The following is a 19601-nucleotide window of genomic DNA, read 5'->3' as shown; positions in this document are numbered from 1 at the left end:
TGCAAGAGCATTGGGTTTGAGAGTGGATCAATAGTTTGGTAATTTTGATTTTCGTGCCCGTGTTCTTTCTTGGCTGACTTTTCTTAAAAAGTACCGAGTTGGTGTTCAGGATGAATCAGTCTGTTTTGGTTCTATCTGACGTGATAAAATGTAAATGTGACATGATGATATCGGGGAAGGACTCGGAGATGGCTACAACTGTATAAGTTCAGATGTTCATTTAATTTCGACCTGTCAATTTGGACTATAATCTCAGCACATCGGTCGGTGTAACGTTTTTAATAAATGTCTGCATGCAGTGTTCACAGATGCTTATTTGTTCATACGTTTTGTACGAAATATGAACTATGCAGCAAACAAGTGTGATGTCTTAGCTGCACCACTACCAAAAAGGTAATGTTTTTGTCTTCAAATTTGGATTAATTTCTAGTTACGTTAACAGTTCGTGCTTCGGAATAGTAATAGATTTATATTCATAAACTGCATGGTACTTGTCACTTTTCACTCGGGCCATAAGGCTGGTCTGTGAGTTAAAAAAATGGAATTTATCCTTTTAGAATTAATCGCTTTGTACCTACTCGGTACACCACATGTGTAAAACGGTATGGTTACTTAAATTTCAAATGTTTAACGTTAGATCCAGGTAGTATCAATTGCTCGAAACGGCAGTTTTTACCATTTTGTTTTTGATAAAGTAGTAACCTTTGCAACTATAGATTAAGCTTAAATTGATGCTCACACTTTGCTCATTGATTACCATGTATATTGAACAGATGAAGTTTAGTATTTGTTGTGGAGTTCAAAGGTCATTTACGGTCAGCATAGATTAAATCATTCAGCTTTATTAATTATATGCATATGCGAATGCATGTTTAATATGCGGTATAGGAAAACTAATATCCTGCCTTACTATGCAGTAAGACCGAAACTGGACCTCGTCGAGGTCGACCTTGGCACTACGCATGACCGCTTAAGTTTTGGGTTAGAGCAGCCGCAGGCTAAGAACTACAAGCAGTGGGAAGGAAGCTTCCAAAAAGTGGGGGGGGGGGCACACCATCAGAGGGGCACTTTCTCATTCCACAACCACCACTCGTTATGCTATAAAGCGATACACACCGGTTATATCACTTAAATATATATGATGTGTTAGTATGCTATCAATACTATTTATTGTGATTGTTTATTGTATAACCGTGCAACAAAAAGATATGGTATGCCATTTTAGAAATAGCACGTAAAGACTAAAAATAAATAATTAAAATAAAATATTAAAATTAACAAAGGCTTATGATATCCAAAAGACAGTTCTTCATCAAAGGGGCACAGTTTAATTGCCAGTAGGGCACATTAGCTATATTTTGGAAAAAAAGTGGGGGAGGCACGCGCCCCCAGTGCCCCTCCCCCCTCTTTCCCCCCCCCCGGCTCCTACGTTCACAGTCGCATTAACCGGTTGCGTCATCTATGTTGGATGTACGTCTGTTGCGATATGGACCTATACCTGCAGTTGTGGCTCAGGTCAAGCTTGTGATATAGGCCTATATCTGCAATGCTGGGCTAAAATTCGATATCAGTTATAAGGTCCGCATAATATGAGTTGCGACTCACAATTGCATAGGTCGCGGGATGTTGCCATACGTCGGACAACTTATCAACCAGTTTTACGGAGCCATGCATACGAAAATCGATCGATCGATCGAAGTTCGAAATTAATCGAAGTAATTTTCTTCTTAACCTCAAGTCCATAGTCCTAGCTAGCTTTCATGCATTTGTCAGCACCGATTCTGAAAAGTATAAGTGTCTGTTAATTCGTAGCTCAGTCCTCATGGAAGACTCAATGCGTCGTGGCGCTAAACTCTTGTTTGCAGCAGTATTCACAGTTCTGACGTTTACTGTGGCATGGCATGTAGTACACTTGTTAATGACGTCATAAGTATTGTATACGTGTTATTTTGTCGTGATGTACTCGGATTCTTCCCCCATGCCTGACTTCATAAAATAATACAAAAGAAGAGAAAAGAGAAAAGAAGGGCTAGTTCATTGTGGTTGAGCTTGACATGTGTTTAAGTTTTGCTGATACCTATTGGTTTGTGGCGCCTATTTTGTAAAAACTGAAACAGGAAGTTACAACACTGATTGATATGGTGTAATGCTATAGCTCATTGAAATTAGTCAAAACGAATAAAGCAGAGACAGAGTTGTCATTTACGTCTGTGTTGTATACAGTGTATATACTTCCAATTGCATGTGAATATAACTGTATGCACACGAACACACCCCATGCTGAGACTAGTTGAGACTAGTGGAACACTAGCAGTTGTTACTCAGAGTTTCACGCGTTAAGCGATCATCAGACAACTATATACACATGCACACATATATATGTATATATATATAAATATATATATATATATATATATATATATATATATATATATATATATATATATATATATGTATATATATATATATATATATATATATATATATATATATATATATATATATATATATATATATATATATATATATATATATATAGGCGGAGTGTATAGGCGGAGTGTATAGGCGGAGAGTATATATAGGCGGAGTGTATAGCCTAGTGGTTAACGCCGGCGTCTCCCAGTCATGAGATCCTCGGTTCGATTCCCCGCCGACAGCAAGGTGTGTCGTCTGGCAAGGGTGTTGTTCAATAACAACTTCCAGACATGGACGTTAAATGGATGTGTGCCGAGAGATTGGCTTCGGTCAGCTTGCGAGTCTATAAGCCTCCATGGCTTCTTTCGCGAGTTCCTGCTTGCGGGAAGATCACATATACATACATACATATATATATACATATAGTTAAAAATTATTAATGATTAATAATAAAAAACTGACTGGGAAATTTTAGACAGTGGGAAAGAATAAAGACAATTCATGGTTAGAACTTGGCATCCCTTGTTACCAGTTATCACTCCCTACTTTCATACTATAGAACACAGAAAGCGACACGGAAGGGATCGGCAGGGTACTGTGGCTTCTTCTTAATTATACTGGCATCAAAGTGTTTTCAAAATTCGTCTTAACAGAAGCATACGCAAGAAGGTAGATAAACACTATAAGTCCTAGCATGACAAATCTTTAGTTTGTATTGTAAAGGTGTTATCGGAGGCCATGTATTTTAGCTTTTCAATTGTTGTCATGTCTAATCCGCTGATGGATAATTATTACTGTCTTTTCCTCCGAAGTTCAAGGATTTACTTCTCAAAATCAAGATATGATCTTTTAAACGTAACCTGGATTGTAAAAAGGTATTTCAAAGCTCAGATTAATCAGTAAAAACAAATGGGCTGGGAGTTCCATGAGGGCCAAGCTGAGGCCAGAAACATTTGGGGTCCGCAAAAGACACGACCAACCGTACAGTTCAGAACAACTACCCATCCCAGAGTGCCAACCCAGGCAAAGAAAACCGAACCTTTATCACGTCAGACTTAATCACGGTGGAGCAGTAGTAATTTAGTGAGACTCCCTATCGTATGGAAGGCCGTTAACATGCTTTCTTTGTTCATAAGGGTACACGGAAGGGAAATAAGTTGAAAACACATGGTCTAATTTTGTTACTGAAGTAATCCTTTTACCATATTAAAAGAAAATTATGTATACAGCTACATAAAGAGGGCGTATTGTTTGTATTATGATTTGACTTTATATAGTCACTCAAGCAAGCAAGCTTTCTTTCCTTCCTCGAGTCCCTTTATCTCGAAGTCTGATGTTATTTTACATTCTCTTTGATCGTTAGTACGAAGGCCTATAAAAGCCATTCGAATAAAATTATCATGTTATATTTGTTATCACAATTCTTTTCATTTTCAAATCATTCATTTGTTACTACTAATTATGAATTTTTAATATCAAATTATTTAATTTGTTATTGTTAGTATAAATTTTTAACCAACAAAAATATCATGATTTTTTTATTCGTATGGCTCTAACAGGTTCTCGTACGTAAATAATTCCGAGATGATCATAAGCAAAATATCAAATGTAAAACGCTCTGCTCGTTTTTTCCACTGAAGAAGCAGTTAACAGTCCTCGAGTTAATTTATTGTCATTCCCAGAGACATAGGCGTGATCATTGATGTGTATAGTTGTAATGACTTTACCAGGGGGCCATTTGAGATTAAGAACAACCGTCGGCTGCATGTATTTCTCATTTATTACCTTCTACGATTCCATATTGAGAATCACTAAGAAGTGTCAATGCGTTTTGTCTTCATTTGGAGGAGGGCAAGGCGTCTGCAATTCGTCATCAAGTAAACGCTGCATCCGTTTACATATAGCTGTGTGCATAAACGACGCGTCTCACTTGCTTCTTTGACATATGTTAACATAAATATATAGTTTTTATTTTGACGATGATGGTTACGAAGCTGTTCTTTATCACCTTATGGTGGTTACCTGTGGGGTCCGGACATCCGACGGAAATGTCTTCCTACTGTCATACGGGTTCGAATTCTATCCACGGATACACACTCGTTCCTCTCGACGGAGGAGAGGAGACACCGTTGTCTCTTTACGAAGGCAAGGTTCTGATCATTGTCAACGTGGCCTCGTTTTGTCAATATACATCCCAGTACCTGGATTTTAATGAACTCAAGAATATCGCAGAACTAAAAGGCAAAATTGAAGTAATAGGCGTACCATCGAACCAATTTGGTCTTCAGGAACCTGGAGCAAATGGAGAGGAGATCAGAAATAGTCTCAAATACGTCAGACCGGGTAACAGCTTTGAACCAGACTTTGACTTGTTCGAAAAATGTGACGTCAATGGCGCTAACGAGATAGCTTTGTTCACTGCTTTAAAGGTGAGAATTTCATTTTTCTTTTGTTAACAAAAGAACTTGGATAAGGATGGATGGAAGAAGGGTTCACTGGGGGCGGGGATGGGGGGATTTTGAAAGAAACATAAAAGAAAGAATTTAAGCAGAACAGCAATTAATTTAAGTACAACAACGAACAACGGTTGCGTAAAGCGTCCGACCAAGTAGGCTTATAAGTGTACTCGTGTTTGCGGAGGTGTATGTGGGGTTGGGGACGGGGGAGGGAGGTTGCGTTCACTATAATCCTCTATACTCCTCCCATCTGCTAATCGTCACCTCCCCCACCCCCCCCCCCACCCCACTTGCAACCATTACAACATTCTCATTTCTGTTTCCTGCATGTTAGTGATACTAAATCTGACCAAAATATGAGTGCATTGACAGGGTATGTTACGCTTTATAAGGGTTGGAACACTTCTCACAGTGACAACTGTGTTTCCAACGCCAAAAAAAAGTGAAAGTAGGTGTTTGTTAACCTGACTATAGAACTAATTTATAGCCTAAATGTGCCACACAAGGCACCATTTCATGTCTAATTTTCTAAAACCAATTCGGGCGTGGGGGTGGGGGATGATAGTGGGACCCCTTCACGAGAGGCTCCAACAAACACGGGACCACACCCTATCTACTTTAAAATTCTTGATCCGCCAATGGACGGTGTTTAATAAGGCAAGATAAGTTATCTCTCTGTCTATTCAATTTTATACAGCGCGCTTGCCCAGCTGTGAAAGAAGAAATTGGTGATCCAGCGATGAGGTTTTGGTCGCCATTTAAGAATAACGACATCACGTGGAATTTCAACAAGTTTCTGATTGGACCAGACGGTACACCCTTAAAGCGGTATGATTCAGAAGTCGAACCCTTCGACCTACTTGATGATATCCACGATGTCCTCATCGAGACGAAGAAAATCGAAAAACGTAAAAACTATAACGAGGAGGAATTTGAGGATCTGTTGTTTATTTAAGACGATAGATATGGCAAAGATATATCCTTGAAAAAGAATGCCTTTATAGGATCTTATTCTTCATATACAATAATCCAATAAAAATGGAGGAAACTTTAAGTGCAACCAATGTTTCTATAACTATTGAGGACTTCAATTAAATTCACCATTAAAATATCTCTGGAATGCTCCTTTAAGGATAACGAGCTGAAGACGTCGGCTTATCAGTCCAGCCATTTATGTTAATGTAATTCCATTGTTTTATCAAATTAAAAATAATTAAACCCAAACATATTTTTTGACCTCCATATTAGACAACAGAGCACCCTTGGATGACATTCAACACCAGTTGTCCTTAATTGACATTGTTTTGTCACGTATTGTAAACATGTCATTTTGAGGTCATGTCCTACATTTTTCCCATTGCTTCTGTGAGGAGCTTGACCAAATGGTCTTCATTGTTAGACTAAATAGTCCAGCCACTTTCATTGATGAACCTCGTCTGTTTAAAGGGTCATTGCTCAAAAGTTAAAAGTCGTATTGAAAGATAACCAGCTATGACAACACTAGAGTGTTTCATTATCTACAAAATATCATATGGCTTAAGTCATCCTTTTAAAAGTATAGTATCGTAGTTGCGTGAAATTAACGTGCGTAAACAAAAGATAGCAGAATCTATCAATCTTAAGAGGACACCAACCAGGGGAAGCGAAGAGGTGTCAGTATGTTGGGTGGGGAGTGGGGGGGGGGGTGTGGTGGCACAAACTTCGTGGATGAGCCAGGGAAGATGCGCCTTAGATTTGAGGTAAAACTGCAAAGTAACTTCCAAACTTACCACAAACTGTATCCTCTGTGTATTCCGTGTATCTCAGTAGTGTAAATGCTTCCAATAAACGCTGAACAAGATTATTTCTTCCAACTGTCATTCACTTGATAACATGACGTTATACTCAATGTGTCTAACGTTATTATCACGACATATGACCTTGGAAAGTACGAAGAGGTCAGGAGCGTCTGTCATATAGAGGAGGGCAGAGGGGCGGTTACGTACCCCCTCCTGCTTCGGTGACTGAAGTGTGATTTCGCCCTTCAATTAGTGGATTCATAAACATAGCAAGGAAAACGATAGTTTGACTAGTCTGTTTCAAATTATCTAAAGCATGCAGGTATATTGTTCAATGAATATTAAAACACCGTGTACAGATAACAACACCTTGTGCTAAAGTCATACACATCTCACGGCCGACAAAATGTGCTTGTGACAAGTTACCTTGTTGTTTACAAATAAATACCTTATTCGTATTCATGAAATTAGTGGAATAAATACAACTTGACAAGTAAAGATAAAGAGTCGCGTTGTCGATGATTTAGGTAGAATTTATCAAATAAACTATAGTCGAAATTTCGAGAGAAAAACAATCGAAATTTTGAGATGATACGACAGAATATTGAGATAAAAAGTCGACATTTCGGTATAAACAAGTTTCCAGAGAAAGCCTTAAGTAAGTAAAATAGACAAAAGATTTAAATAAAAATTATCGATATTGTGAGATAAACACTGTTGAAATATTCTATATATTTAATGCTCTCCTTCATGTTGCTGCCTTGTAAACCAATGTATTTGTTGTTGTTTTTGTTTATTGGGGGGGGGGGGGGGTTCGGGGGCAAATTCAAGTAAACCAATACTCTGATTTACTTTTGTATGTTTCTGTGTTTATTTCGAGTTTAAATTTGATAATTGATAAGATTCATAATAATATTATGTGTAGTAAACCTTTCTTGTTTGTTTAGAAGTAAGTTAAACACATCATTCGAGTGTAAAATGGACATTCTACTCTGCATTGCTGTATACTGACATAGTTAGCTCCAACGTAACAAAGTGGTTATTGTTTAGTATACGTATTTCATTGGGATAGTATAACACTAGATCTGCTGGTCAATGCACATACGAGGAAATACATGTGTGCAGTAGGAATATTTCGACAGTGTATGAATCGTCATGTTTCACTTTTCACTTACTACACGGCTAATAAAGTAGGCCTAATCAGGCATTTATAACAAAATACATTTTAGGGGTTGGGGTCGGAGGTAGGACCAGTGAAGAAATATGGGGTAGATAGATAGGGGTTGGGCATGGTGGATAGAAGTCTGTGAGTGGGTGATTATATTACTGAAATTATATGTGAAAATATTATTGACCAATTGCCCCCTTCTACATCACAGTGGCATATATCGAAGGTGCGATACAACAATATGTCCGGGTGAGGTGGGGAGGGGGGGGGTCTTGATGGAGACTGATTTATTTTGCATCTTAGTTTTAATCTCAAACTGAATGTATTTGGTATTTTATCTAATTTATGCAATGGATGCGGTAAAGTTGGTATGGCAGCATATGTAAACTGCACTGGCATACATAGAGGAAGATGGCATACATAGAGAAGGAAACGACAGTCAGAACGAACATAAAGCAGTCTGAAATATTAAAATTAAACAAAAAAATGTTCAGATGATTTTGAACATCCTCACGTTCACATTAGGTCCCGCGCTATTTATGGCATACGTTGTCAGAGGCATCCATATATATACACACATATACACGCACTCCTCTGCCTGCATGACTGCATAGGTTACGATCATCAATCGAAACCAAAACAGACGATATTCTTAACTAGCGAAGAACGACGTCCACTAAGCATATGCTGTCAAAAAGCACACCGTAGTTTTTTTTTTTTTTAAACTGTGGCATCAGTCGGAAAAAACTGGAAATGCAATGAGTTTCGCGTTATATATATGTAATTGTTATGCATGCAACACGCTTACAAAGGAAATCAATATTTCATCAGGTTTTATCCAAGATTGTTAATTATGAATGAGTCATGAGTGCATAATAAATCTTTTCTCAATTTTGAAAGACCGACATACAGACTGACGGAACGACAAACTGATAAGTAATGGAATTGGATGAATGATGGATCGATAGATGGATTTATTAACATTTATTTTGTAGGCCTATTGAAATGTTGCCTATATGAACAAGAAATCATTCAGTACTTTTTACTGTTCAATTAGACCAATCCTAAAGCGTGCTTTTCATTGAAACTGACGGACGCAAAACAAGTATTCTTATCGACTTTCGTTCCCTTTCGAACTATCCACTATGTCGGTTAAAGGAATTTCCTGATCGAAGAAACAATAGCCCACGCTGTTAGTTGAAACCCGCATATCAATAATCTTGCCCGCAACTTGAGATATACGGTTGATTGCATGCAACATATAACTGGCAATACCTTCAACTACGGGAATTTTGGATCACTTTATGGAGGCATTCAGAGGGTTCATTTAAAATATTATGGTCTTTTTGTTGATTTATCCGCAGTTGCTTACTTGGTAAACTTCTCTGTACGAAGAATTCCATCAGAATGTATCTTTTATGTAGAAATATTCTTTCCTCTATTGGTAAATGGTTGATAAATTATAAGGATATACAAAGACCCTTTCAGCTGAATTGTCCCGATGACTTCATCCATTCTGCTGTTGCAAGATGCACATACAAAATATCACCAAATTGTGGGCAATAAATGTCTTTGTACATTGTAGATTATCATTAACCATATTATGCAATTTCGTAACCCTTTTGTTGAAGTCGAAAGCATGGGGCGTAGCTAAACGTCCTATAGGGGTTCAACGCTTTTCTTAGGGGGAACCAATTTTCTGAAACAAAACATTACGACAAAGTTTTATGGGCCAAACAAATATGTTTGAGAGTTTACGACCCTGCCTGCCCCTCCCCATGGCTAATCGCGCATAAATATGCAAGTAGCGACTAGCACGTGCTCTAGATCACCATTATCATTGAGTGGCCATGTATTTAACTTTTAAACGTCTGCAATGTAGTTTATAGATTATATATTTGTCGAAATTGTCGATGTCGACTTTGATAATTTCAGATCAAGGAGGATATAGTGCATGGTGCGTTGGTTACAAATTCCTTTAATGGTTTCTACAAACGCTCAGAGTATCGCTTACTCTCTCAGTTCTGGAGGTAAGACAGGCATATACCGGCCTTTTTGGGGGGCCTGAATTGATTTTTTTCAAAATTTAACGAAAATTCAGAGCAGCGGAGATTACGTTTACTACGGGATGCCATATGTATCATAAATATCCAAAACAATATAATGATGTCCAAAATAATATTAGTGTTATGGAGTCCTGTATAAGTCTTAACGACAAGCCCGTTGGATACATTAGAATCAGCCGTTTTTTTTTTGTAATTACAATCAATATTAAACTTCTGTCGGTATCAATTAGCACATTAATGCATCGCATAGCTAATCCTACCGTTTTAAGATTATTCGCGTTTGGTATACAGTTCAAAGGGGGCAATTCTATAGGGAAAATTCCGCGTGGTTTTATTGAGGTCTTTACCAAATTGCCAAGAATATGTTCTTAATGTGGGTTTTGAGAGTTTCAAGTACATATTGTGTGATAAAGAGTGACCGTAGTATCAATTTCTACTTACATGAAAGACATTGTTTTGCAGATTACCTTACAATGCCACACTTAAATTGTCTATACCAACATCAGATGTTGAGCAAGTTACCGTCCGATACTTCGGAACACAAATTAGTTTGTAAAACCTCTCTCAGCAGCAATGAAGAACGAACATACACATGCCATTACCATTGAATATTCATTTCCCTCGTCCAAGAAATAAAACGAATTAAATATATACATATGCTCATAGCAAAATCTTAGAATCTTTTAATCTGAATAATTTTAATACTCTCGTACGATCACCCCAGGAGAAAAATAGTGATATATTGGAAAATAATAACAGAGTTTTGCAGATTACACTTCAATGCCACAATTAATTTGTCTACCAACATCAGATGTTGAGCATTAAAGTTACCGTCAAACACTTCGGAACACAAATTAGTTTGTGAAACCTCTCTCAGCAGCAATGAAAAACACACATGCTATCACCATGGTCTATTCATTTCCCCTCTACTAAGAAATAAAAATAGAAAAATATTTACATATCTTTATAGCATAATATTATGATCTTTAAATCTGGATGGCTTTAATACTCTCGTACGATTACACCAGGTGAAAAATATTGATATGTTAGGGAACAATAAAAGAACTTTGTGTTGCAGATTACATTTCAATGCCTTACTTAAATTGTCTATACCAACGTCAGATGTTAAGCATTAAGTTACCGTCCGACACTTCGGAACATAAATTAGTTTGTAAAACCTCTCTCAGAAGCAATGAAGAATAAACATGCACATGCCATCACCATGGTATATCAATTTCCCTCTACCATGACATAAAAAGAATTAAATATATACATATCCTCATAGCATAATCTTAAAATCTTTTAATCTGAATAACTTTAATACTCTCGTACGATTACCCAAGCAGAACAATAGTGATATGTTAGAGAACAATAAAAGAACTCTGTTTTGCAGATTACACTTCAATGCCACTAGTCTTAACCTGTCTACCAACATCAGATGTTGAGCATTAAAGTTACCGTCAAACACTTCGGAACACAAATTAGTTTGTAAAACCTCTCTCAGCAGGAATGAAAAAGTCATCGTGTGAACCTGCTTAACTTTCATGGACACAATTGTTCTATTATCTTTGGCTGCTTAACTGCTCATGCATTTAACCTAAACGTACAAGAATAACAAAAAATGGACTAACATTAACACTGGGATCTTCAGCTACGCTCAAAATCAACACTGTCACATCGGTCCTTTCTAGTTCCGCGAAACTTGACAAGATCGAGTTAGTCTCTGAAATCACTGAGATTACTTTCAAGAATATCTAACGGATACTGACGGAAAGTATCAGCACATTACCTTATTCACACATGAGTGTGACATACTCGAATTAAGATACGATTAGTCACCACTCTGACATTCAACGGCCACGGAACTCCCGAACAACTGGAGTATTTTCTCATTTAGGCCAACATCTATCAACTATTCCCCATTCTCAACACCGGCAATGGCCTCAGATCGAACCACATTCCAGTCATTGTACAACTCATTACCACAACTAAGAAGACCGTCTTACGGCCCAAACCCAAATAAAAAGAAGCGAATATGGTCCATTTACAGGATTCACATCCAGACCAATGTCAAGCCCTACAACATCACACCACCTCCCACAGCCACTCAGAGCAGAGGAATACCTACAACGCTACATCAACCGAATACACAACTGATGCAACGACTGAAGGAGAATGGAACTCAACCCAACCAAGTCACAGATACTATACATCGCCAAGCACAACAGATTAAGAAGGAAACCACATCTTACACTCAACAATATCGCCGTTCCAGTCGCAAATCAAGTTTGATTCCTGGGATTAACCATCGATAAAAAACTTACCCTCGGACACCACCATCAAAACCCCCTCAAGAGAGTCAGACAATGCGCGAATGTTTTACGAAGATAGCCGCTTCATCGGGAAACCCCAGAGCATCACCATTCACAACCATGAAGATTTACAAGATGATGATCAGGCCACTCTTCAGCTCCTGCTATAGCCCATATCAACTCTGCACAAACAGAAACATTGGAAGCTTCCAGCGGAAAGCATGCAGAACCACCTACCACCCACCTCCAGAAACAGACAGCAACACAACAACTATCGCCAATCAGTAGATGAAAGGTAAAAACAAATAAGGGACAGGTTCCTCTACAAATGTACATCACCATTATATCATTTTCATCAGTTCATAAAAAAATCAACTTAGGAGATCAGCCTTCATCTTGGAATCATCTCCCTCACCGGTATGGATACAGGAATGTGGGCCCGCAACAAGCAGAGGAACTCCATTAGTATATTTAAAACACAACACCATTCACGTCCAGATCCCATCATCCGTTTTACCGGCAAGGTGCTTTCGCCCATGGCCCACTGAAGCGCCTGATGGCGAAACAGCCTTTTATATGGTATCGTATTACATTGCATCCAAGTCTCTTAAATGGAATATACTGTACTAACACCTGCGATTCGTCTCGTAATTATTGACGACGACATTAGGTCTGCTATATAGGCATATATGCCTAGGAATGCAGCGTTTACATGACAGTGACGTCACTTTGTCTGTTGCAGATTAGACTGTTGTTCTCTTAAATTTAGATATTATACTATATAGGAACAAGTTGATGGTGCATTATTCCTGGCAAATTCTAACGGTCTAATAGCTTTATCTCTCCGATTTGATGATGTCATGGAAGTCATTTAAAATTTTTGAAATTTCTTCAACAAGGAAGTGCCAGTCTTCTCCGTACTGTTCAGTCGAGTTCTTATCAGGGTGATAATCCCTCATTGCATCCATTAATAGTCGTTTTCTAGTTTTACCATTCTCGTCAGACCATCCTTCCACTAGTTTGATATCGAACTTGACTGGTTTATTCTGAAAAGTAAAATTAAGTCAAATTATTGCGATAGTTTCACAATGAATGCTCTTCAGTAACGCAATTCAATACATGATGTATATATATATATATATACATATATATATATATATATATATATATATATATATATATAGGCCTATATATATATATATATATAAATATATATATATATATATATTATTGCTGATTGATCTACATGTCATCAAATTTATGAATACAAGAGCAAGATATTTATTTTAGATCTATATATGTAGAATCATAGTTATTAGTATTTACAAATGCCTACCTTTGGGGTATGTTTCGAGTAAATATGTTTTAGGAACTCCGTAACACCCCCAGTTGTTTTGGCAGCTGATAAGTTGTTGAGTTCTTTCTCCATTTTCTTCTTAAATTTCTTTCTGCGCTCCTCTTTTGCCTCTTCGTCTTGCTCATTGTCAGCATCTTGCCAAGCTTTAATCGAAGCTAAACTAGCTTTATACCATCTTTCGCTCTTTAGAAGCTTATTGTCCGAGGCCTCGACCAGTTTCAAAACCTGAGAATTTGCAGATTGGTATAAGGATAATCACAACAAAGTTGTTATTTGTTTGAAAATTAAAGGCACAACTGACATATATTTTAACGATAGATGAATATAGGAGAGACAACAAATTCTTTGTTGATATTTGGCATCAGAGAGTACATAATTTTGACCATGTTCTTCCAGAATGGCAACAAAGCTCTTGTTGCTTCTCTGTTTTTCTCAGTTTATAAGTCCAATCAAGCTTACGTACATGAAATATCCCCACCAGTGGCTTATATTGTTTCTGTATGAAAGATACATCTTGTTCATGTAAATCTATTTAAATATTAAAGGGACACAATCCCAACTTAACAGTTAAAGAGATATTCTCAACCGTATTCAGCTGGTTCAAAAAGATTATCTCGAGATATCTATAGTTGTCTCCCATTGTAACACATTGGGGTTTACAACATTGATTTTTCCTTTTCATGAAGTATTTTATCATACCAGCTCCCCCCAAGGAAAAGGACGAAAATCATGAACATAAAATAAATTTCAATATGCATGGGTGAGGGGCAGGGATAAGATGAGGAACATCATGTTTTCAAAAGCTAATTCGGGATGCCATCGTTTTACCAGAAAATAAAGCGCTACTGTGAAAATACTTGAATATGCATATAGCTCTGTACCAACGTTTTCAGCGCTAAATGTGTTCTCAGAATTAAGTCACTATAGACTGCAAGAGAGAACCATCATGTAGGCCCTACTTCACACCAGGGAATTGTAACAATAAATGTAAAAATAGAAAGCTAACGACAAATGAGACTGAATAGACGTACCTGCATGTAAAACTTCTTTGCCTTGTGCTTTAGATTGATTAATTTCTCAAAGATGTAACCTTGGTAGTAACATGCCTTTGCCTCCTGTTCCAGGTCAATTTCTCTGGTTTTGATCGCTGCATCTTTGAACATATCAAGAGTATCATAGACCATGTTCATATTCGGTTCCGTCGTATCATTCAAAATGCTGTCCAATTGCTTTTTGGCAACGAAAATGCTCTGCATTGATTCTGCAAAACAATGACGAGTGTCAGTAATAAACCTTCACTTTCACATTCAAACCCAGAGAGAGAGAGAGTTACACATGCACGTAGTCATCATTCGTGCTATGAGAAGACAAAACCAAATTTTTGTCCCCGTGTTGTAAAATGGTCAAAGTTTAATTAACACTTGTATTAGATATGACTTTTCATTACACTATATGGGCTCTACCACTGTAACGCTACAGGAATTGTAATGAAAAATACAGTTTTGTTTTGTGAGGGGAAAAGGGATATTTTATACTCAAGATTCAGCATTGAGATAACCTGCAGCCATTTGGAAGAAATTCTAAATTTCCTTTTGGACACGGGGTCTCTTGCGCCACTTTGAATCCGTCACTGTTTATCATTTGTTGGGTTAAATACAAATTAGGGGCGAATCCCCTAGAAGTTGTATGATTTTGAAATATATCTTGTTCTCTCGTAGTGACTTTGCAAAAAACAAATTTCATTGAGAGACAACTCAATTTCTGTGAAAGTTATTCCAAGCCCGGAAGCTGCAGTGCTTTTTAAATGTTTCTTGTAGCTATTCTAACTGATAGACAGAAATGCATTCCTTAGAGGAATTCAGATCCATTGTAATATATCTAGAATCCCTTGTGAGGTCCAGAGGGAGAAGCCCCGGATGATTGCACATTGTCTTTTATCCCAATTTTACCCATTCAGTTTTGTTTCATCGCATCCGACTCAAAACCAGGCGCAGCGGTACGGGTTGGGGCCACTGTCTCGCTGAGCAAAAAACTTGGGAACCCAAAGCCTATAGTCTACCGTACTTACCAGCTGTAGCTAGTTGTGCGACTGCGTGCTGCTTCATTACCCTAATGTCCGTTTGCACCTCTTCGTTGCCGGTCACTTTAGACGCCTCCTCCAGCGGGTAGTTCATCTCATGAATCATGCGTAGACTTCCGCGAAAGTCTTGGATCGCTAAGGACTGGGTGGCTTTTTCAGAGAGATCTGTCGCTAATTGCATGTACAAAGCGGCCCGAAGCTCTTCCCACTCGATGACACCGCATAGAACAAACATAGACGAAATCCTCCTATCAAAATTTCCAAAATTGCGTACACACATGACGATATCTGTGAAAATCTGCCCAATGTCTGATTCCATGGCATCGAGCCATGCTTTGTGTTTGAATCCAGTTCCATAACGTAAAGCAATGAAGAGATTACTTAAAGACTCCTTGGAATAGAATTTCACCTCGACTTCCAACTTCATGATTTCGGCATCTGTGAGTTTGCTTGTCCGAGAAAGTTCTTTGGACGTTGCCTTTGCCATTTGAAGAGATGCCTTTCCTATATTTTTCATAGTAGAACTCAAATCATCGTTGTTAATGGCAACGCTTTTTGCTTTATGGTAATATTTCAAAGCCCCCTTGAGTCGCTCTTTAATGATTAGTGGGCATAACCCAGGCTCAAGTCCTTTATAGTACAACTTGTTTCCTTCCACGCGTAGTCCCCGACAATCCGACATATTGAGTATAAGTATGAATTGTTTTCACGTACTCTGTGACGGATATGAAATATAGTGCCGCGAGAACACACACAAATATACATACGAATTGAGTTCGTCACGACATCGATATCTTCCAACGTTGGGAACGCTCATTACGCCATCGGAAATTTCCCTGTTGCGAAATTGATTGATTCAAACCTTTCAATTAGGCCTACACTTGATCACACTCTAAAAATTATACGGGTATAGTTCTACACTGTTGTCAGGTATTTTAACACATGGATTGTTATTAAACACTAATTGAAAAGTGTATAATAAACATCCACAATGTAGTTACCATCACAAAGTGTAAATATAACCATTGCCTTGGCCATTACCCGATAAACGTGTACATATACCCCGAGGTAAAGCCGGTTTGTGTATTTCTGATCTTTGTGGGTAAATTTACATACTCTGCGTGTAATAAGACAAAATGATTTATTTACATTTACACATTTACAGTGCTTAATTTACACTCACTTTTCAAAAAAAGTGTCCTCTTTAACCAAAAGGGTACTTTTACCCACATAATATGTACTTTGCACGAATTATGTATATCTTAGTAACAAGGTTTAAAATAACCCTTCTTAGTATGTTATTTTACAACCAAAAAGGGTATAACACCAACAGCACTAATTTTGAAGTATCATAAGAAGGTAGAATCACACAAGATAAGAGCTATTTATACACTTCATGGGGTTGTATTTGTTCTACACTTGTAATTAGTCATAGGCTAATATATAGCTCTACCAGAAATTATTCTGTATTTTCGGGTCTAAACCCGCCATTATTTGTATGCACCATATAGTACATATACATTTTGGAACACAGAGCTGCCCCGGCGACTATAGGCCCAATTTCTAAAGTCCCAACAACCGAGCAAAATATCTTTCAAAATGACGATACCATAAGAGACCTCAAATTGGGGCGACAATAGGCCAGCTGTTTAGCTTGAAATATATTTATTAATAGCCTATCTTGTTAGAAATATACGGCAAACTGTACAGATATATGGAGTATCCCCGAATTTCCCCGTGGAAATGTCTGCATGGTGATTAGTAAAATAATAACATTTTTATGTGGGGGTGAGGGGATATGGATGGAGTCGTAGGCTAGGCCTATATGAAGTTTCGTGAAAGTTTAATAAGGCAGGACTATTAATGCAGTCAAAAGAGAAAATGATCCTGAGGTAATGAACGGATAAGGAGCCGCGCTCCACCTGTAAATACGAACACCCGATTAGCGTGCCCAGACAATTATCTATATAAGATCTACATAGGTCTAACCATAGGCGCGTGTGAGACGGGGTGAGGGTTTGCAACCCATCGATCAGAAGGTACCCTTTACTTCAGACAAGCCGCTCTTTCTCGAGCATGCTAGCTTGTGTTGAAACAAAAATTGCGGAAAGTATATAAGCTACTGCGATCATTTTCTCGAAACACTGAATCCAAGGGTGGCGGAACCGGGGGGGGGGCACAGGGGGCACGTGCCCCCCCACTTTTCCTCAGGTTAAAAATGTGCCTTTTTTCTACATAAAAATTGAGGTGTCTCAAGTTAGCAAGAGGCCAGGGAACCAGAATGAACACTCGGGAAGGGCCGTTTCCGGCCCACTGAGGGGTTTGTAAAACCAAAAAATTTTCTTGTACGCTCCGCGCCAACCGATGGTGGCGCTCCGCTCACATAGTCGTGCATACAACTTTGCAAATCCTGGCTACGCCCCTGACTTTTAATGAATTTCTGTGGGTCAAACTCAAAGCTATTTCGAATGGCAAAAATTTGTTAAGATATTAACAAGAAATAAACTCTAATTCGGAAGATTCCTACATTAGCAACTAGCATGATTTCACCTCATTTTGTCTCAAAAGAAAACTTGTTCCTTGTTTCCCAATTTGCAAATTGGATATTGCAGTGCTAGTATGCATATTTTCCTTGAGGGGGGGGGGGGGGGCGTTGATGGAGTGATGTGTATACGCAAATAAGATAATACAATAAGAGTTATAAAGGGTACTAAATATAAGGCTGCATCAGTCCAATCGAATTTCTGCAAAGTGCCCTTTGATGTCGGTTCCCCCCCCCCCCCCACAGATTAAAAGTGCTTCCGCCGCCCTTGACTGAATCCCTCCCCTTCTGGATTGGCCCATGAAGACGGTTTGACTCACAATTCAAACTGATAGAGCCTAAACGTGAGTATTTCTCGAGACACTTGTTAACAAAATATTCTTAGAAGTACAGCTTGAGCTAGCTGGAACAATATTTTTTGTCATGCTTCAGTACGTTTAAGTGTTTTGTGCTTTTTCGCACGGCCGGCATACATTTTTCTCCACAACGAATGATAACAATGCCTGACCCTCAAACGACGACCATAAATGAAACATTTTTTTTTCATTGTGACTTCTATAGAATTTTCTACAATGATGTACTCATTCGTACTACAGGGGCGTCGGAAGCTATTTGGGGTTGGTACGGCAGATCAGAGTGTGGCCATCTATCATAATTATCGGGGGATGTTTGGTAGGTCAAACTACGCTACGCGCCACCATGGTTGGCGCATAGCGTAATGGAGACAATTTTGATAAAAAAAGCCTCCCAGATTGCAGGATATGGCACTTCCCGAGCTTGAAAACAAGACCCCTGCCATGCCAGAGAAGTCACATTTAGCCTACTTGCTTGTTTCATTTTGGTTCTTTATTTTTTGCCATTTTCTGTCTTAGTCCTAATTTTTTTCTTTTCTTTTTTTTGCGCCGTGAATATTGGTCCCCGACGCCCCTGACTAGAAATAAAAGTTACGTTTGCCGCCAGGCATGTACCATGAGAATACTGACATACTATACGTCTCAGAAGTGTTCTTACTTCTCATTAGTTTAAAACAAATTTCCTAAAACACTACTTTACATTAATTCACTGAATGCAGCCTTTCAAGAATATGGCTGTGGTTAAAAATATTGGTAAATATGTAAAAGAATCAAAGTTGGTATTCCAGAAAATGGGTGCATATCTTAGAAATTAGAAAGAACCCCAAATGATATCAAATGCAAGATTAAAACTTTAAGCCAATGATAAATTCTCTTTCACAAAGGGTGGTTCGTTCGCGCTAGGCGCTAACACAATGCCTTAGACCTACATACGTACAGTACAGTATATACAGTATACTGTCATCACTGCACCGCTTGGCGACTATTACATTTCATAGTTTGTTCCCGCAGAAGCGCTTCGCCATCACATGTGACGAGACTTGACACGACTGGACTTCACCTTGAACGGCCGCT

At 38.3% G+C, this 19601-nt stretch overlaps 2 protein-coding genes across 2 annotated transcripts; one reads left to right on the top strand and one right to left on the bottom strand.

Moving 5' to 3' along the window:
- Window positions 1-3978: 3978 nt before the first annotated feature.
- Window positions 3979-6711, top strand: LOC139968967 (glutathione peroxidase 1-like). The gene is made up of 2 exons (XM_071973621.1): window positions 3979-4844; window positions 5569-6711. Exons 1-2 carry the CDS (start codon window positions 4395-4397, stop codon window positions 5824-5826), a joined length of 708 nt encoding a protein of 235 aa, XP_071829722.1. The 5' UTR covers window positions 3979-4394; the 3' UTR covers window positions 5827-6711.
- A 3201-nt stretch (window positions 6712-9912) lies between these two features.
- On the bottom strand, window positions 9913-16435 carry LOC139968965 (uncharacterized). The gene is made up of 4 exons (XM_071973619.1): window positions 15621-16435; window positions 14584-14813; window positions 13532-13777; window positions 9913-13241 (listed from the first exon to the last, which is right to left on the bottom strand). Exons 1-4 carry the CDS (start codon window positions 16312-16314, stop codon window positions 13032-13034), a joined length of 1380 nt encoding a protein of 459 aa, XP_071829720.1. The 5' UTR covers window positions 16315-16435; the 3' UTR covers window positions 9913-13031.
- Window positions 16436-19601: the final 3166 nt, after the last annotated feature.

The sequence above is a fragment of the Apostichopus japonicus genome, chromosome 6 (assembly GCF_037975245.1).
Source record: "Apostichopus japonicus isolate 1M-3 chromosome 6, ASM3797524v1, whole genome shotgun sequence".
Classification (NCBI taxonomy): domain Eukaryota; kingdom Metazoa; phylum Echinodermata; class Holothuroidea; order Aspidochirotida; family Stichopodidae; genus Apostichopus; species Apostichopus japonicus.
This window is presented reverse-complemented; position numbering and strand designations above follow the sequence as displayed.